This window comes from Pseudorca crassidens, chromosome 21 (assembly GCF_039906515.1).
Source record: "Pseudorca crassidens isolate mPseCra1 chromosome 21, mPseCra1.hap1, whole genome shotgun sequence".
NCBI classification, from domain to species: Eukaryota; Metazoa; Chordata; class Mammalia; order Artiodactyla; family Delphinidae; genus Pseudorca; species Pseudorca crassidens.
In genome coordinates, this window is record NC_090316.1 from 19,243,086 (window position 1) to 19,264,509 (window position 21,424).

The following is a 21,424-nucleotide window of genomic DNA, read 5'->3' on the forward strand; positions in this document are numbered from 1 at the left end:
TCTTAATTTATCTTTTAATTATATGTTAATTTATGAAGTAAAACACATTTGTGTTAAAACACAGTACAGTAATCCCCCCACAAGTCCATAGGAAATACGTTCCAAGACCACCCGCAGTGGATGCCTGAAACTGTGGATAGTACCGAACCCTACATATACTATATTTTTTCCTATACATACATACCTATGATAAAGGTTAATTTATACATCAGGCACAGTGAGAGAATATCCAAACTGCCAGCATCACTACTCTTGTGCTTTGAGGCCATTATTAAGTAAAAAGGGTCACTTGAACACAAGCACTGTGATCCCAGGACAGTTTATCTGGTAACAAGATGGCTGCTAAGTGACAAATGAATGGGTAGTGAATGCAGCGTGGATACTCTGGACAAAGGGATGATTGACATCCGGGTGGGACAGGGCAGGAAGGTGTGAGATTGCATCATGCTACTCAGAATGACATTTAAATCTCAATTTAAAACTTACGAATTATTTTGGAATTTTCCATATGATGTTTTCGGACTGTGGGTAACTGAAACCACAGAAGAGAACCTCCAGAAAAGGGGGAATATGTACTGGAGGTAACTTTTTGGTTCTTATTTGTATAGACTTTTTTTTTCTTTTCTATCTGATTTCAATCCATGATGTGGCATTTTAGCAGTATACTTTATTCCAAACAGCCTATAAATAAATCAAGAGTACCTAGCAAAAGCAATGAAAAGGTGTGTTTGAGACCATCATTCCATTGTATGGCAGGAATTCCCCAAGGTTTCATTTCCTGGCTCACTGACATCAAGCTGAGATTTAGGATGCAAAGAAATTTCACAAACATTATGAAGTCTTCCATGTAGATTTTTTTTTTAACATCCTTATTGGAGTATAATTGCTTTAACAGTAATACACAGAATTAAAAGCCCCTATTTTCTTTCTGCTACTAGTAACTATTTGTTGCTTTATCGCTCCTGTTATTTTTATTTACAGATATCTATGAAAAGAGAAAATGTCTTTCAAAATGGTGGACTCATGAAAATTATCAGTAAAAGTTTAATAGAAGCCAGTATCTAATAATTTCTTTTTTATATAGACTATGATTTTACTTTTCTTTGGCAGAGTCTACCGATATTGTTTAAACTTATCATGTAATTTTTTTTGTAATTTGCATGTATATTTTTTCTCTTTAAACAACAACAACAAAAAAGGTAAATTCCAGGTGGTTGCTTTTTGTTTAGAGAACATTTATGCCTTTTGGTTTTCTCTTCCTAATTTAGTAAGCGAGATCATTACATGCAATTGCTATATACAAAATTTTATTGAAAAGAAACCTAAGAAACAACAGATGGATTCATTTGCTATCATAGGTTATTGATTCACATTTAGTAAAAGTAAGATTTTTCTCCCTTTTAGTAGTGTTTTATTTCAGTACCTTATGGGGGTGCGGGGGGAAGAACGGTCCTAAGTAGTCTTTGAGAGAAAACTATTTTAAAAAGGAATAAAAAAATGTTATGACGTTTTAATAAGGAATATACGAACTAAGACTAACTCATATAATCCTTTATATTTTTCCAAGTAAAATATTTTTTTTAATTTTTAATTTAGTTATGTAATGAAAATATAAGGTATTTGCTGTTTGCAAGAAGGTAGACTGATAGAGAAATCATTTTAATCTGGTATGCCAGATCCTATAATCAGTGCTTGGAAGGAGCAACTTGATGCCTGCAGAAGTTGAACGGACTTTTCAGCTGGGTTTTGATACAGCAGAAAAAGGGTTTCTCCCCACGTGGAGAATGAGTGAGCGAGAATATTCCAGTGGAAGGTGCAACAGGTACAAAAACATAAAATGAGAGAGTATTCTCAAACTGTGAAGGGCAGATTGATGAAAGGTTAGTTGGCTGGATAATGAATATCTTCCCATACCTTGCTAAGAAATTTCAATCACCAAGATACGTTATATGTGCTAGGTGAAACAAGACACATGAATGAGTTCCAGGATTGGCTTTACTGTCAAGTATACAAATTCTGACCTGTCCCTTAATTCTGCATATCCTCTAAGTTCTGTAATCTCAAGAAGATGACATGAGATTAGTGTCAATTGGAAGTAAAAGTTCTGAAATAAAAGGCAAAGGTTTTACTAGCAATAATAACAGTTTTAAAATATTTAAAAACATGTATTCTTACATGGTTCATATTTGCTTTTCCTATGAAAAAAATATTTGTTTTCCATTTATTATGAAAGAGTATGATTTTACTCTGATTTGTTTTCAATCTATGATAGAGAGCAAATATTTCTTTTATTTTAATGTGTTATATCCAAGGAGAAACATACTGTAGAAGAAAATTAGTGACGGATGCAAGTTGATAGTTTAGATTTAGATAGAAGACCAAGTCTTCTATAATGTGCTGACTTTTTTCAACATTTGTTTGCATTTATCTTTAAATTGACAATCCTGATTCTCTTCCTAGGAGCAACAGTAAACCCAACATCATGTGCGATTGAGATTGGATTATAATGTAATGCAAATGTATGTGTCACCAGTTCAGTAGGATGCTCACTGCCTCTGGGTTTTGTATATAATTTACACAAACAGCAACTTCTGTTTTATGTAGGATCATATCAATATTTTGACTTTTTTCGTGGTAAGAAGGTGATTGACAGGATAAAGAGAGAAACTGGGGAGTACACAGTAGTTGAGTGTATATTGCTATGATATTAATCAATGCAAATGTGCAAAGTAATACATGAAGTAGAACAAGGGCGTGTGTGTGTGTGTGTGTGTGTGTGTGTGTGTGTAGGCATAGGCATTAACAATCTCAGAGCAATAGAAAAAGTCTCAGGAACATTATAATTTATCTAGTGTATATTTACATCTCTTTTATTCTCTTTTAATGTTGAGACTCTTTATAAGCATAGTCAAATGGTTACACCCATCAGTTTAATGACAGAAAAGCATCTGTTATTCCAGAGTCAGACATAGAATCTCTTAGAGATTTGTAGGACCTTTCGTTAGTCATTCAGCCTTCCACCCAATGAAGGAAGACCTACACATTAACTCTGACAGATAATCTTCAAGCTTATTCCTCTGTCTATAAATCAGTCCTTTATCTAAGAATGTTTATGTTACCAATGTGATTTTTTTTCCCGAAATGATAAGTATTATGTAGGCTCCCTTTTAGCCAAAAGTGTTTTCAGTGATACAGTAGAACTTAAGCTAAATAATTCTCAATACTCAAAGTCCTTAAGTTTAAAAGTATCTTTAAATAAAAGAGCAGGGGTTGGCAAGTTTAAAGCCATTTTAGTTTAATTCATATATCTTAATTACAGCCATCAAGTTTAAAGTAGGTTCACAGCTCATTCCTTGTTAAAGCCTACTCACTTTTGCGGGAAACATTCTGAGTACAAACTCACACTTGGTTCCTGACTCTGCTGCTTTCTAATAAAATATTTTATCTTGGAGTTGTACATAACACCTGTATCTAGTAATCCCTTTGCTTTAAAATTCCTACTTCAAGATCATAACACAAGGGTTTACTAAGTTTTTCATTTCTTTATTTTCACATAAGAGCAAAGCTAACTTCCTCTCAGACATAATAGTTTATAGTATCTTTGGCATGGTCTTTTAGATCCTCTATAGCAAGGGTTGGCAAACTAGGACCAGCAAGGGCCAAATCCAGCCTGTCTTTTTTTTTTTTTTTTTTCTTTGCGGTACGGAGGCCTCTCACTGTTGTGGCCTCTCCCGTTGCGGAGCACAGGCTCCGGACGCACAGCCTCAGCGGCCATGGCTCACGGGCCTAGCCGCTCCACGGCATGTGGGATCTTCCCGGACCGGGGCACGAACCCGTCCCCTGCACTGGTAGGCGGACTCTCAACCACTGAGCCACCAGGGAAGCCCCTGTCTACTATTTTTATAAATAAAGTTTTATTGGAACACAGCCACACCTTTTCATTTGTGTATTGTCTATGATTACTTTGCACTACAATAGCAGAGTTGAGTAGTAACAATACACCATACAGCTTGCATAGCCCAAAATATTTACTTTCTGGCCCTTTAGATAAAAAGTTTGCAAACTACTGCTATGTAGAATATGAATAGTAGAAAACAAAAACCCACAACAGCCTCATTACCCCAAGACAGTTGCTTTCAACTTTTTATTATCTTTCTTTCCCTACATTTCTCTTGTTTATTTTTAAAGAGATGAGATTATATTGTTTTTGAACATTTTCACTTGACATAAAATTTTATGCTTATACATTATGTTAAAATAGATTTAGCTATTTTGTTCCTTTGCTTCTCCCCCATTACTTTCATCTAACCCTCTCATCATCCTTACTTCATTCCTTCTATGTTCTTTTGGTTTCCAACTTTTAGACACTAGCTTTGTGGCTTTGCACAAGTTATTTGGACCTCTCTGGTGGCTTCAGTTTCCTTATTTGTAAACCGAGGATAATAATGATCTTCCAGTATCTACATCAAAGAGTAGTTCAAAGAGTAGTTGGTACTGGATAAGATAGTGAACAAAACAAATTTCCTACCCTTTGGGGGCTAACATTTGTAGTGACAGGACAGAGACAATAAGTAAATTAAAAAGATACGGAATCTAAAATTTCTTTAAAAAACAATGTTAATAGAGAAAAACAAAGCAGGAAAAAGAAGTACAGAGTTCAAGGGAGGCTTCTCTGATGTCATTGGAGCAGAAACCTAAAGGAAGTGAGGGAGTGAGTTACATGGACATTGGGGGGAAAGAGTATTCAAGCAGTGGGGTAGCAGTTGCAAAGATCCTGAGGCAGAGGGGTTCCTCTTGTTGGCAGAATACCAAGGGCATAAGTCAGAGCAATCAAGGGCAGAGAAGTATAGGAAGTGGGTCAGGATATAAATCAGGTACAGCCTTGGTGTCATTTTGAGGTCTTTAGATTTTACTCAGAGTGAGATGGAAAGCTATTAGAGTGCTCTGAGGAGAAGAATGGCATTACCTGACTGACTTTAACGATATATTAGAAAGTCCATACTATCTAAGGCAATCTACAGATTCAATGCAATTCCTTTCAAAACACTAATGGCATTTTTTCACAAAACTAGAACAAATAATCCTAAAATTTGCATGGAACTGCAAAAGACCCTGATTAGCCAAAGCGACCTTGAGAAAGAATGACAGAGCTGGAGGTATCATGCTCCCTGATTTCAAACTATATTAAAAAGCTATGGTAATATTATAAAAACAGTATGGTATAAGCACAAAAACGGACACATAGATCAGTGGAACAGAGAGCCCAGAAATAAACCTGTGCACTTATGGTCAGTTAATCTACAAAGGAGGCAAGAATATACAATGGTGAAAAGACTACCCCTTCAATAAATGGTGTTGGGAAAACTGGACAGCTACATGCTAAAAATGAAACTGGACCAGTTTCTCACACGATATACAAAAATAGATTCAAAATGGATTAAAGACCTGAAACTATAATACTCCTAGAAGAAAACATAGGCAGTATGCTCTTTGACATAGGTCTTAGTGTTAATTTTTTGGATCTGTCTCCTCAGGCAAGGGAAACAAAAGCAAACAAGTGGGACTACATCAAACTAAAAATCTTTTGCACATTGAAAAAAACCATCAACAAAATGAAAAGGTAGCCTACTGAATGGGAGAAGATATTTGCAAATCATATATCCAATAAGGGGTTAATATCATAATAAACAAAGAACTCATACAACTCAGTATCAAAAAGCAAACAACCTAATTAAAAAATGGGCAGAGGACTTGAAGAGGACTTCCTCTTTTCTAAGGAAGACATATGATGGGCAACAGACACATGAAAAGATGCTCTACATCGCTAATCATCAAGAAACCACAAATAAAATCGACGATAAGATACCACCTCACACCCATCAGAATGGCTATCATCAAGAAGTTAATAAATAACAAGTGTTGGCGAGGATGTGGAGAAAACAGAACCCTTGTGCACTGTTGGTGGGAATCTAATTTGGCACAGCCACTATGGAAAACAGTATGGAAGTGCCTCAAAAAAATTAAAAATAGAACCAGCATATGATTCAGCAATTTTACTTCTGGATATTTTATTTACCTGAAGAAAACAAAAACACTAATTCTGAAATATATATGCACCTGTGTTCACTGTAGCATTATTTACAATAAGCAAGATATGGAAGCAACCAAAGTGACCATCAATGGATGAATGGATAAAGAAGATATGGTGTGTGTGTGTATGTGTGTGTATGTGTGTGTATACACACACATACACCATATATATATGTGCATATATATATGTATATATACACAATGGCATATTACTCAACCATTAAATAAAAAGAAATCTTGCCATTTGCAACAACATGGATGGATCTGAAGAGTATCACACTAAGTGAAATAAGTCAGAGAAAGACAAATACCTTATGATCTCATTTGTATGCAGAATCTAAAAAAACAAATGAACAAAACAGAACAAATCAAAAACAGACTCATAGATACAGAGAACAGGGTGGTTGCCAGAGGGCAGGTGGGTGATGGGTTGGGCAAAACAGGTGAAGGAGATTAGGAGGTACAAGCTTACAGTTTTAAAAATAGTCATGGGGATGTAATACACAACATAAGGAGTATGGTTGATAATACTGTAGTAATTTTGTATGGAGGGGATAGTTACTAGATTTACTGGTGGCAATCATTTCCTAGTGTATTTAAATGTCCAGACACTATGTTGTATACCTGAAACTAACATAATATCGTATATTTCAATTAAGAAAAGATAGAGAATATTTCTAAGACTTAGGGGTAGGAATTAATTTCATAAGCAAGAAACAATAACCAAAGCTCATAAAAGAATAATAATTTTGACCATACTAAAACGCAAACCTTCTGCATAACTAAAAAATTTAGAAGACAAGTAGAAGAATCTATATGCAACACTTCAATCAATTCATATCCAGAAAAAAGTGAAGCATTTTCTAAGTTAATAAGAAAAGTATGCTTTTGGAAAAATGGACAAATAAGCACTACACAAAAGATTAAACAGAAAAGAATTAACATATCGAAAGATACTCAGACTCACTATTGATACAGATCCCCACTCAACAATTTGATAAAATCAATAGTTCAGCAATACCAACATAACGTTTCTTCGGCAATGTTAAGAGAAATGGAAACTCTTAACACTACTTGTTTTACAGAATATGATCATACCTAGTAAATTTGAAAATACACATATCAGCCTCTCAGAAACTCTACCTCTAGGTGTAGACCCTAGAAAAATATTGCATGTGTACATGTAAAAAGACAGTCTTTGTAGGAGTATTTGAAATAGCAAACATTGGGAAACAAATGCCCATCAGTAAGATGAAGCAATAACGTGGTACACTCTTATGAAAATCTTACACTTTTGTAACAACATTGTTTGAATTTGTGTGAAGTTCAAAAGCAATCAGATGAGCAGCATGTAGGTCACATAGTTTACATCATAATAATGCAGCAATTTACAGAGAGACAGTAGTAAAAATAACACATATGAAGATATATTAACAGGGATGTTACACTTGAGTGACCACAGTTAATATCCAATAAAATATAATTTGCTTAATAAATAACTTCTCGCTAAGTGCATATTTATGTCTATGTGTACTAATAATACACACACACATATATTATGTACACATGGGTGTTCATGTATTCAGTTTTACCCTGAGAATATTGAATATATGGCTTTACTCTCATTAAAATTTTAAAGCATTTAACTTTTAAAACTTGTTTTCCCCAGAAATAAAAATAGTGTGATTTTCCCCAGTTTTATAAAGGAATTTTGGAAGCTACTGAGCAGATGGTGTCATAAAAGAAATATTTGTTTCATTTGTATTATCTATATAAAATCATTTTTAAGTGTCATTTGTATTTTGAATATTTATAAAAAATGTTTGTGATAGTTAAAATAATCCAGAACTCTATGAATTTTCAGTAGATCAAATATGTACATAAATGTATAGATTAGAATTTTACATGAATATAAAAGGGTGTTGGCAAAAAAAGATGAAAGGAGAACCCTAATTTAATTCCTTATTAAGGATCTACATCAGCCCTATCAGTCTGCTCCAGAGAACTAAGTTAAGCAGTCAAAATTCCCTGTGTATCCACCGTTTGAGTGATACAAGCTTTTAATTTTTCGATCATTATTGACAACCTCCTATGACTCTGGACTCGAGGGAGTTTATATCAGTAAATTGTCCAAAACACCTTAAGAATAATGAATCCTTAAAGTCCACAAACTAACATACTGCTAGTGCAAAACATTCATTCTGTTACCTTGTCCTTTCAGGCCATGACGACATGATTGAAACACAAAGAACTTAGTAATTATCTAAATTTCAGAGGTTTTCAAACTGTGTTATTGTGGATTTCCTAAAAGTTTCGTGGTATACATGTGTGTCGGGCAGGGAGATGGTATTGCATGGGGCTGATAGTGGCTTTTTCTCTTGGATGCATTATGCGTCCAACAGAGGTTGGTTGGTTGGACCCATGCTGAATATATTCTAATTTTCTATGATTGCCAATAAATTGTCATTCTAATTGTAACTGGTGTATACCTTTATGTATAATGTGAAATATCATTATTGGTTTTGAGAGTTTATAATTCATATGCACTATGAAAGTTCTGGAATTTAAGGGCATTTAGAATTAGACCTTTAAAATCTCAAAGTTTCAGGTTATACAGTCTAAAAATTAAGGCATATTTAAATACACAAAGAGCGGTAATCTTATGTTATATAAAGAGAATAAATTGCATTTACCTCTGTGTGCGTTTGTAATTTAATCATTCTGGGACAGAACACATTGTGTTCAGATCCAGAAAAATTAATAGATTTTATTTGCATCTATTTCTACTGTTTCCTTGACAACTACTATAGACGCTGCTATCACCATGGGGATGGTTCTTCTAAATGAAGCGGCAACATCCAAAGGCGATGTTGGAAAAAGACGGAGTAAGTCTCTGTGTTGGTATTTTTCTAAGTTTGTTTTAGTCTTAAGCTTCATTTAAATCAAATGGGAAATAGATAAAAGTCCTTTGTAAATGAGCTTCTAAAGAAATGTTCTGGTTTGAAGACAGTTGTGGTGTTCCTTACTTTTTTCTGTTTCTTGGATGTGTGTGTGGCAAATACTTAAAAATACATTTCTTCCAAAATGGGACTGGGTGATTTTCTGTGGAACTGGATATAAAGAAGAGCTCTTATTCACCCTTGGTTGGGGTGCTCTGACGCATCTCTGCTGAAGCTGTAGTCTCTGTAGTCATGTCCACCCTACAGGAAGGGTGGAAAATTCTGTGGGCAGAGTCTTCAGAGGTTTTACTGGCTAATGATGTTTCCCTGTGCCACAAGAATCAGGTATGCATTCAAGGACTGACTCAGAGAAGTTTTTGCATAGGTCTTGTACCCTGAAATACTATACTTCCGATTACCTCCAAAACCTCCTTTTAGCAACATTTAGAAAGGGGGCATTTCGTGATACCATGGTTTCCAGTGTCTTTGCCTTTTCCAATGATATTCCAAGATTTACAACTCTACCAACTTCCAGCACTATGTCTTAACAAGGTGACTACATTTTATCCTTTGACAGAACTGTTCCTCGAAGGGAGTTGTAGAAAAAGAATACATGTTTATAAAGTAACATATTTTTGGCAGGAAAAGGGAAAAAACACATGGGAAAAATCTTCTGCCCTGACGAGCAGAGGTTAGGAAAGGACAGACAGCCTTACATTCAGTATTTCCCGCCACAGATCTTTCTATAATTAATATAAAGTCCCCATGTGAGCTAACGATTATGCTTCCAGAAACCTGTAATTAAGATTTTTCTCAATATGCTTTGCATTTCTGAACCCTTTTTAAAACCCAGAATGTATGCGTGAGGAACACAGGCATCTGGAAAAGACTCATAATTTATTAAGAAGTTTAAAATAAAATCCAGACTTATTTTTTATGGGAATTTTAGTTATGGTGACATGTATATAAATCAGTCATAGTGATTTCTAAATATAATTCTTAGGTATCTTAAGTGTTGAAATGTTTTGGATGAGACAGACACTTTAGTCTAACCTCTGTTTTCCCATGATGCCATCTATACACTGTTAGAAAGAAACTACACAAGCGACGAACGCATTACTTTCTTTAGTTAATCATTGCTCAGAACATCATTTTATGATTTATGTTTTGAATAAAGAATGTGACGTTCTTGGGACTGGCAAGTAATATTTATAAGGACAAATTCTTATGTGTTTATATATATATCATGTATCCTTCATATTAAAATAGTAAATATGTAATTTTTTAATTGCAGGTCTATAACTATATATATATAAATAATCACTCCAGCCCCCACCCACTGCCAGTTTATTTATTTGTGTGTCTGTGTGTGTGTGTGAGTGTGTGCGTGTGTGTGCGTGGGGGGGCGAGAAACAGACAGAAGGGGTGGAGAATGGGAAATATATTTTTTAAATTATCCCTTTTGACTCCAGTGTGATTTTTATTTTTGATATAATACAAGTACTGTGATTATTATTGCCCAGGTCAGAATGCGTCTGTGTCGTCATAGCATTTTCTTCTCACAAGCATGTTATCTCGTATGGGCTGCAGTGGTTTGTTGGGTCATTACTGACTTCTGTCTCGGGTCCTCTCCCCCACGTGCGAGTACTTGAGTAGCATCATTTTGTTCCACTGCATAGAATCAAGTAATATACTCTGTCTTACTTGATCACGTTTTGAGGCTTATTTCCCATCAAACACAATCAGATGAGGCTACCAAAAGCAGCAAAGGGAGTGAAAAAGTGTTTTACTCAGCTTCTGGAGAAAAAGACAGAGGAAAGGAAGAAGTATTTGGTAATGCCAAATGTAGGAAGTAGAAAGTAAAGCATCATGTCATTAATTCTGGGTTTACTAAGATTATTGTAAGCACAGTTGCTATGTCTAGTGGCTAGTGTCTGTCATACTTGGACATTCCACAATCTAAGGAAAAAAAGGTGTTTTTCATTTCTGCGGTATTCAGCAACTGTTTTTGCTTTGCTTTCTGCCAATATTCATTTGAAGTTCACCTTCATGAGTGTTACCTGAAATGAAATGCCACAGAGGCTGCAGCTCAATGCTATTAAGCACTTAGGACTTTTCTTCGCAATTTGTTCTCAAAACTGAGAGAATGGTATTCCTACAGAGTTGAAAGAAAACTGACAGATTTCTAGACCATGTTTTAACAATGCCATACCTTATCTACTCCCTGATTTCCAGGGTTGTAATTAAACCTGGTCTAATTTATATGCTAGAATAATTTAAAAATCGTATTTCATCACTATAGCAGCATATAGAACCGTTTAATCTTCCTTGTTTCCGTCTGTCTTAGTGTGTTTAATCTCTTTTGTCTTCCCCTTTCTTTTATAATTAATTATATTAGATATTTCAGTGTTTTTAAAGAATTCCCTGAAACTAACGAAAGGATACAAGTATCGCACAAATGTTTTATTCTTAAGAAACGGTTAGCTATTTCTTATTAAGAACTAATTTCTACTTATTTACAGAACAGATTTAAATAAATTTCTATTTCTCTAAATATACCTGTTTTCTTTTATTCTAAACATACCTGCATTTAATTGGCTCAGATTTTTAAGCATTTATGTTTTGTTTATTTTACCAATAGCAATGTATCTTATTTAATTAAAATCCAATATATGTATTTGCATACATTTTTATTATGTATATTATATATATTTGATTAGTCATCTACTTTAGAGTAAACTCTTCCTAACCATAACAGAAAGGAAAAGAAATTTCCCTGTTGTCAACTTGCCTTGGACAAAGTGACACTGAAAACCTAGACCACAGCCTAAGCACATTCTGCTGTAAAATACACGTGTGTTCCTTTGTAAAACAAACAGTAATACCGAGACACTATTACCAGCTATTTAGGGGGATTTTCTCCTGCTTTGACTGTCACAGAGTTCATATTTTCTCACTCCCCAAGCTTTTGTTCCTAGCCTTCAGTGCGCTGGGACGAACTGTTATTTGTAAGGAACAGGCTTTTACTGAGGCAATAATCTAGCCAATAACCTAAAATTACATTTCTCTGTAAATATTCCATGGCATCTGAAAATAAAATTCTATTGCACATTCTAATAATGCAAATGTCTCTGCTAACATAGCCAGTAGTTCACAATGCAGGGGCTGATAACCTTGTTTGCGGTTTATCACATGTTTTGTTGTGTTTTGTTCTGATCCCTCTGGGGGCATTTTAGTACTTGTAGGCATTCTGTAAGAGAAGAAAACCACCAGAAGACTTAGATCACTTTTGTTGTTTTCATACCCCAAATAGTACATTTTCATTGAGAAGAATGTGGAAAATAATGATTATCTGGTTTGTTGTACCTGTGTGTGCCATGAACTGTTACATGTAAGTATACTGTGATTAACTGAATGCATTTAAAAAATATAAACATTTGGGTTGTGTGTGTCTAGACCAATGGAGTTTTCTGTCTCTTTCTAGTCATTTGTCTAGTGGGATTAGGCCTGGTGGTCTTCTTCTTCAGTTTTCTACTTTCAATATTTCGTTCCAAGTACCACGGCTACCCTTACAGGTAATATCATTATACTAATGTGACTGTTTTCATTTTTAACTAATAGAATAAATAGAATTTCATTGGTTAATATATATTTAAGGATTAATATAAAGTAGCTAACTTATTTGCCAAGTGACTTTAAACTCTGTTAAGCAAGTTTTTGAGCACCTGCCATGTGTTCTGCATAGACCATATGAAGGAGATATAAGGCATGGTTCCTGCTGCCTAGCATAGCATAGTTTTATTTTAGAGATACATGTTATATGCATATTACATATGTACATAAACAGATAGCAAAATGTTTTAAATTTTGTGGAATTTATCAAAATTTCTTCTTGTCTTGGTTTGCCTGTCCATCATGATTTTTACTTCATTTGCAAAATTTTTTTCTCATAAAAGCTACTGTTCAGTGTCCAGTAACTTATATCTTTTGAATTCTGCAATTTTTTTCCAATAAAAGCAAACTTGAAAGGGAAAATTAAATGATAAAATAACGTCTGGTCACTGGAAGTTGTATAATGAATATCTCCTCTAAGATTTTTACCAAAATATTTTCATAATTGGGGATGGAAAGATGTTGAAAATTTATTCCAAAATGATGTATTATAACCAAACTGTACTTTTCACTAAAGCAAAATACAACTGATGTGCCAGATTAGAGTTGTCCGGGTCATGAATTAGGCAGATTCACTTCTTGACCACATTCCTCCCTCAGCTTCTCTGAAAGGAATAAACATTCCACTTTCTCTTTCTCTAGGGAGTCCTTCTAATAACCCATCCTTCTCTCTAATTAATAAGTAAAGGCTCTGTATTTCCTTTCTTAGAGATTTTGAAAACTCTTTTCTGTTGAGATAGTAGAACTAATGATATATTGATAGAAAATAAAATTTCATACCTTACGTCCCTTTTGTATGTGAACTGAGCAATTATATTAAGAGAATGTTTCTACATAGGTGATGGCAGCAATGTATAGCTTTTTCTGGGGCACAGAACTATTCCCGTGACAGAGATTTGATTCTGGGCTTACAATGAAGAGCAAGACGCTTCAGCCCTACCTCTCTGTTTTCTCATACAGACAGAGGCACATTTCCAATCTCTTCTTCTCACACCCATTAAAAATAAATGTACTAAAGGAATGGAAGAAATGTGAGTATCAGATCTGAGCTGTGAGGCCATCTACCTTTAATCCTGCCTGCAGCGTAAGTGAATTTTTAAAAAACATTAGTTCTGAGGGCAAGAAGAGTAAGAAGAAAGGCAATTAAAGCCTCCAGTTTCTTGATTTTATTCTTGACATTGGCTATCTAATTTTGGTTTTGAAATGTGAAGTCAGACTAATCAAATCTCAGATTAAGTAACGCCCAGGAAAGATGAAGTTCATGTTCTTCTTTTTCCCCCTGCCCTACGATTGAGAATCACGGTTCTGTATGACTGGAGTCTTAGTTTGACTTGCATGTTTTCTGTTGATGGAATTTGTAGAAGAGTATTTCTATTTCTCTTAAGTTTTTATTCAGCGTGTCAAAAACAGTTAAATTAACTCATTTCAACCTACAGCATTTACAGTGTCCGTGAAAGGTGTCTACTTTAATAAAAGGTGAAGTATAGTAAGGGATGTTGTGCGATTCTTAAAACCTATTTAGTTGACGGTCAGAAAATAGGGGAAGGTAAAGAGCAAATTCCAGCTTTCCTTATACATCAGAGCATCAAAATCTAACAAGAATATCATCCCCTATCTAGATCTTCCTAGTCATTATATTGCTATGTTAGAACAAGTAGAGAAAAGTTGTTTTTCTCGTTCCATGGAATAATGTTACATTTGACAGCACTATTTTGTTATGATATGAAGAGTTTAAGTTTGTCCTTTTTTCCCCAAAAGTAATTGTCATTTAGTAGTATAAATCTCTAATCCTCTGATTCTTTACCAGGAGTGGACATGTAAATCACCTGGGAAGCTTTTCAAAATACATATTCCAGGCCTCACCCTAGATATTCATAGTGAGCATTTCTGAACCAGAGTATATGCTTATTTCTTTATGAGTGTGGCATCAACCATTCTTATTGTGTCACAGTCACACTCCCTTTCCAAGGGCCCACCAGGCTAAACAAGGACTGGGCTTGCCGTTAGCTGGCCTCACGGGGCTGGAAGTGGAGATGTAAGGAGTCAGGTGGAAATCACGCCCAAGAGTGGTTTGTGAATATGAAATTTGACATAGTTTAGATGAAAACCCCTAAGAGGAGCTGCCAAGAAACAGACTCAGAACAGAGCTCAGCAAAAAAACCTGGGAAACCCAGTGCACTGAAAGACTGTGGCATGTCATTACAGAGACATGAAGGCAGGATCCTGGCTTTGGCCTCCACTCTTGCAAACTCCACTGTTTGCTGCGCTGTTCCAGCTCTTCCACGGCCCACTTTAAATCATTCTCTTAGTTTATTCATCTCTTCCCATATCCCTTCAAAGCTTTCTAATATTTCTCTTCAGCCTCTTAAGAACTTCTGTTTGTCTCTGCTTTCCTGCATTCTACCTTTTCCATGGATATAGTGATGCCTCGTTCATCAAGCTTCCATAAATGCTTCTAGCCCTCCTACTTCATAGCTCTCCAATCATTCATCATCAAATTCTCTTGCCTTGTCAGGTTGATAGACTAGGTTATATGTGTTCCCTTCATTACATTTACAGCATCCCTCTGAGCTAACAAAATATGGTAGAGGGGAGCATTATGAGAAAAAATCCCAACTTTGCATCTGGAAAGCTTTATTCTCTTATTAGTCTAACACGTGCATATATGCCAGAGTTACTTTAGTAATGGTAGGTATTGCTTTGGGGTTTGTTTTTAATCCACTGCATCATTTTCCTTCAGAATAAGGTTTTTTCTCAGAAATTTTATCAGTTCTCTTGCGAATGATTATGATAATAAATAGATGATTAACATCAAGAGCAAGTGTTGCCAAAAGGACTGGAGGGAGTGTATATACCAGAGATTTGGCTAAATCCTCAGCTAAGTTCTAAAAACCTGGCAGTATAGTGAAAACAGTTTCTGTCCAACTAGTTCCCTGGAGAGAAAGCAAGGTGATGGCAAAAGCCAGAGTGAGAGAGGGAATAAATGAAAGAAAGGACAAGAGAAATAATTCTGGCAATAGTTGAAAGATGACACGTTAATAAAAAAAGAAAAAGAGACGATTTCCCACTGAATTATCCTATGGGAGAGGCTTGGTCAGTTATGAACATAGTGCCACATTCTGAAGGAGCACTTTGCATTCCCAGAAGCACGTGTCTGTGGCACCAGCATTATAGTATTTGATAAATAAAAAACAAACCAAATCTTGCTCCTATCGGATAAAAGTAGTTTGTAGGGAATGAGAAAATGAGATACTCAACACCATCATTACAGCAAGAGGAAAGGTATTCCATATTCCAGAGGTATGTCTTGGCCTGGGTACTTCTGAAAAGATATTGTGGATGCCCATCTTCAGTGAGAGCTAGTGCCTAGTATAATGAATCATAAACCCTGGTGACCAAGAGCTAAATCAATCCAATCCTTTGTGCCAGACATACATTGAAGTAGGCTTGCAAAAAAAAAAAAAAAAAAAAAAAACTTTCTCAACCAAGACCATTTCCTTGACTTTGAGATGAGCTGCCAGGACAAATAAACAGTTTTCTTCAAAAAGAATGGAAAAACCTCCCACTTCTGCCTACTTTAGATGATACCAGTACTTTGGATAAGACGAGAGATGTCCTTTACTGAAAATGCATATTTGAACATAACACCATCTACTAACTGAAAAACACCTTTAGCCAGGGGCTTTGGCTCCAATGCCAAAGTACTCTCTTGGGTGTAATGCCCCAGCCTTTGGTAGCCTTTGATATCTGTGTTTTAGGTTTGTGAATTATAACTTTTGTACCAAGAAATGCCTCTGATGCACAGGACTATGTCCAGAATTATTTTAAAACTAATTTTTTATTTCCTCACAATTTTGAATTGTCTGATATACAACCTTTAATTTCTTCTATAAGGAATGATCTTTTTTCTTTTCATTTTTATTTTAATTTTAAACCTCACAAAACCTTAAACATTCATGCGCTTCCTATTTTCTGAGTACTTCACACTGCTATTTTTTTTTGTTTTTGGTCTATATACTTGCTGAAAGGGATAAAAGTCTGTTACATGTTTACTCTATTTCCTTAAATCGTCCCCACATTTTAGTCTTAAGGGTTTTTTCCCCACAGTATCAACATGTTTCATGCCATCACTAAACTCTCCCAGATCATCTTTAAGTTTCAATAAGCAAACTTCCCTCATTTAAATCCCTGATCTACCTGTTACTAGCTCAGTGACTTTGGGAAAATTAAGTAACTTTTCTAAACCTTGGTTTTCTCATTTGTAAATGGGAAATGTTTACATATTTTGACATTTGTAAAGATTATATGATGTAAATCACTTAGCACATTGCCTGGTACTTAGTAAATGGCACATAGTATTAATTACTCAATAACTCTTTGATGCTAATTATTCTCATTAGTTCTGATATAAAGATTTTACACATTTATATTTAATTTTTCCTAAGCAGGATTTTTTTACGCTAAAGATTAAGCAACTGTTGTTTTGGGTTTTTTTGTTGTTGTTTTGAGGGTTTTTTTCTCTTTCTTTTTGATGTATGGTTGATGTACAATATAAGTTACAGGTGTACAATACAGTGATTTACAATTATTTTTTGTCTTTTTGTTGTTGTTGTTAGGGAGTTTGGGATTGGCAACTGTTGTTTTTTATTTGCAGGATTCAGTTGGTGAAGAACAGATTTTCCCTGAACCTTTTGATGAACTTAATTGGTCTCTCGAATCCCCTGAAATTATCAGTGAAATATCAAAGATTATTAAGAATTTGATGTAATTACCATCTGAGCCATAGTTCAGAAAAAGAAGGAATTTTATTCTAGTGATAGCACTGAATTCATCTTGTGTATTAAATAAAGATTAACTTTCGGGCTTATTCCATTTTCTAAGAAGAGTAAAATGCTAGTGGTCATACATGAGAGTCTTCCATTATGGGTAATTACTTTCCCACTGTTTTCCACTGACACACTGATTCAAAGTTTTCTTCAAAAAATTTCTATAAAACTATTTGACATATCAAGTCTGTTTTAGTAGGAAAACAGCATGAAACATTCTCTAGTAATTCTATCATTTTGTTTCCTGTTTACGAATCTTTGGTTGTCTTTGAGAGGTATGGTATAATGGAAAAATAATGTTTAGAATCACAAGATCTGAGTTCAAATTCAGTATATAATTTTGTATGTTATAAGAACTCTGGCTCTGCAGTCACACGGATCCAAGTTTGAATCTTCCATTCTCTCTTCACTAACTTTGGGACTTGGAGTTACTTAACTTTTGAGTCTCATTTTTCATCACCTCTAAAAGTAGTGTTTTTATGGGGTTGGGTAACAGCTTTGTTAAGCTTGTTTCTTCATCTGTAAACTTGGCATAATAATTAATACCTATCTGAGAATTTTGAGGGGATAAATTATATAATCAATTTGTAGTGCCTGAAAGGTAGTGGGTTCTCAGAAGTAATTACTTAACCTACCTCTTGCCTGTACTAGCCATTTCAGCACTTGGTTATTCAGTAGCACCTTACCACGTTTCATTTTTCATTAAGTATTCATATGTAACTTTTGTGTGTTGCAGTTCTTTTCATTCTAGAGTATCGTAAGGTATTTTAGAGAAGGTCTTTGGAAATGCCTTTTTTATATCTCCAAAGTGTTGTGCACATAGTAGGTGCTCATCGTATACTTGTTAAATTGAATATGTTTATTCAAAAACATTTTTTATGTATTCCTTACCTAACTGCAACAGGAACCATTAAGATAGAAACATAATGGAGAGGAGAGTATTGGTTTGCCACAGTGCACAACTCCAGAAGGTGGAATTCACATCACATGATACGCCATGGAGTTGTCAGGTTGTTCCACACACCCAGAGGGGTGTGTGGAGTGTGTAAACATTATTCCAGACACCTGGGCTCTAAAGATACTTATTGCAACCTCAAAATGATCCTGAGCTGGCTGGCATCAAAAGTAAATATAAAAATGTGTATTAATTAAGCTTACAATGGACATAGAAACTACTCCATTGTCTTAACAAGATACTTATAATTCATGATGGCTTTGGTTACTTTGAGAGATGATAACCAAAAAAACGATTGGCATTCAGTAAGGGAAAGTACAGAATAATAGGTAGACATGAAAGATATTCCTAATGAATTTTGAGAAAAGTATGCTAGTGAACAAGCACAGCAAGGCAAAAAATCCCAGGACATACACTATGTAACAGTATCACTTTCCTTTCTACATCTTACTTAGATGTAGATCTTTCATTTGTAGGGATATAAAACACAATCTTGAGCCGTACAAAAATAAAACACAGAAATGGTGTGGTGATCAATCCACAATATGTATCATTGATGAGAATTTCACTGGGATTGCCTTTCTGATGCTGAGTTCCAGCTTTGAAGAATGACGTAAAGGACCAAAGACTTAGAGGTGGTTCAGAGAAGAGCTGGAGTGCTATAGCGGCACTTCTGTGTGTGTCCTATCTTATCTACATAAAGAATACAGTGCTAAATCTTTGTAATACTATTGTACAAGTGGAAATCGAATCTTAAGGACTATTTTCTCCATATTGTTGTATTTCACTGTGGTGTATTGGAAAGTGATCTGGACTTTGAGTGAGAAGATGTGATTTGGACCGTGGCACTTTAAAACTGTAACCGCAGGCAAGTCTTTTCATCTTCTCTGAGCCTCAGTTTTCCTCATCTTTCAGATAACAACCATAATATTTATCTCATAAGTAAGACAAGTTGTGGCCAACTATTGTTTTACAAATGCAAGATAACTTAGAACTATGAGAGCTCGCATCCCAGCCTTACGCTGTTGTACTTAGCTGCTACAGGGACAAGCCCTCAGATGAAGTTTTCCAGCAATAGACTTTGACCCATGGACTTAACCACTGACAAATTTTTTTAAACAATAATATTCGTATGCATGCGTATGCCCACCACTTCAAACAAAATTTAATTCGATTTGGCTACTTCTGTTTTATTACTTGAGGGAGGAAAGCAGAACAGTTGACAGAAATATGTTTAATTCTGCTGAGGAAAAGTATAGTCAAATGCCTTTTCCACTAACAAACAATATAAGCTTTAATATCCAGAATAATAAAATACAAGTCTTCTAAACACGGACTGATTTTTTAATCAATATTTGATACTGCAGAAATAGATACCAGGAACCTGCATATAAATCCAAAGGGATTTTTATAGAACACTCAGAGTCCAGGTTTTTTGATTTCGCACTGCAGTCCCTCAAACCTCAGAACACATGGTCTGAGCAGAGACACACACAGCAAAGGAAGCTCTAGAGGGTTATTTCTATTGTGCAAACACAACTTTCTTACGCCGGCAGAAACCCCACCACTCAGCAACCCCTGAAAGGAGGGATAGAGTAGGAAGCTCCTGTGATCTAGAAGTTCTGTTGTTCACGTGTCCCCCCACCTTACTCCACATACTAGCTTTATTGGTCTTTTCCCCCCAGACCTAGCATCCACGTCTCTGACCACACCTAGTTATAATAATAACGTTATCCAGACTCTTCCAAAGTGCCCCGCTGTGTAGGCTGTAGAGAAGAGGCCTCAGCAGTCGTTAAACTTGACAGCTCTCACCGTGCGTAACTGTAGGTGTATCAATAGAAAGGTTTCCATTCCCAAAGATCCCTTTCCCAACTCCTAATAAAGTCCTGAATTTCTTTAGGGCTTTATTTTAGATCATGTACTTCAGACCTGAAGACTTTTCTGGATTTGGTAATTTTCTGTTACAAAGAAGAGAGCCCCAGGGCTTTTGGCTGCAGAGGCCTGGCTGACAGCCATAACTACTTCTCCCTTGCATCCCCTTAGAACACTTGTGAATATAAAGGTTAGAAAATCCTGAGAACAGTGACTCATTAAGTTCTACTAGCTACAAGGCCAGGGGAACAGGAGTGAGTTCACTTCTTTGGCTCCAAGATGAAATCAGAGCAGCTGCCCCTTATCCACACAAGTGATTTCTGTGTGACCGAGTGCCATTACGTAACCATGAGGTCTGACTTCTTTCCCAGTTTGAGAACAGCAAGTGAGAACATTAGACAAGAAAATTCTGTCCAGCTGAAGATCTTGGTAGAGAACTTAACCTGCTCCCAATTGGACAGAATTCATTCATTCAAGAGCACCGCATACATTCTGGTTTTTTAAAACACTGGGGAACAGATAAATTAATTAAGAGAAGTCAAAACAAAATGCAAACCACTATTTGGTGCCTGTTCAGATATTTCACAGGAAGAGAAAAGGAACAAACATTACATATTACATGTAATGTGGGTCTCCAGTAGCCACCCAATAACCAAATCCAGATGTCTCTTCTCATTCTGCAACCCGTGTAACCTTTCTAGGACTTTAGTTAACTAGCTCCTCTTGGACAGGCTATGCCCTGGATTTTGTAACATGGCACGCTTGGACCTTCCTTTTTCCTTTTAGATTACTTCTCAGTCCCCAATATACATGTTAAATCCTGATCTTTCTCCTGAGATCTAGAAACAGACCTTAATACCACATTAACACCTCACCCTCAACCCCAAAGCCAAGCTCATCTCTGCTCCAAACCTGTGTCTCCTGCCCTGCCCATTTTCCCTACAACACTGTTATTCTCATAATCATACAAGGTAGAAACCTTGGAGTCAGTTTGGTCTCCAACACTTGCTATCCCCACTGCTGCTGTCTTAATTTATATACCTAGTATCTTTTTCAGAATATCACCCAGC

The 21,424-nt window shown here is 35.6% G+C and overlaps 1 protein-coding gene across 6 annotated transcripts in view; it reads left to right on the top strand.

Annotated features, from left to right (window-relative positions):
- The window catches only part of TUSC3 (tumor suppressor candidate 3), a 182,134-nt gene that overhangs the window by 155,773 nt on the left and 4,937 nt on the right, over positions 1-21,424 (top strand). The window contains exons 8-10 of one of the 6 annotated variants that reach the window (XM_067721965.1): positions 8,901-8,975; positions 12,514-12,604; positions 19,288-19,350. The exons of 1 other annotated variant lie outside the window; for it this stretch is intronic. In XM_067721965.1, coding sequence (XP_067578066.1) covers positions 8,901-8,975; positions 12,514-12,604; positions 19,288-19,306 — 185 coding nt within the window. In that variant the 3' untranslated portion in view covers positions 19,307-19,350. Of the gene's footprint in view, positions 1-8,900; positions 8,976-12,513; positions 12,610-13,661; positions 13,765-19,287; positions 19,351-21,424 lie in introns of those variants that run through there. 4 more of the 6 variants (XM_067721964.1, XM_067721967.1, XM_067721966.1 and 1 more) reach the window with 4 other exon arrangements.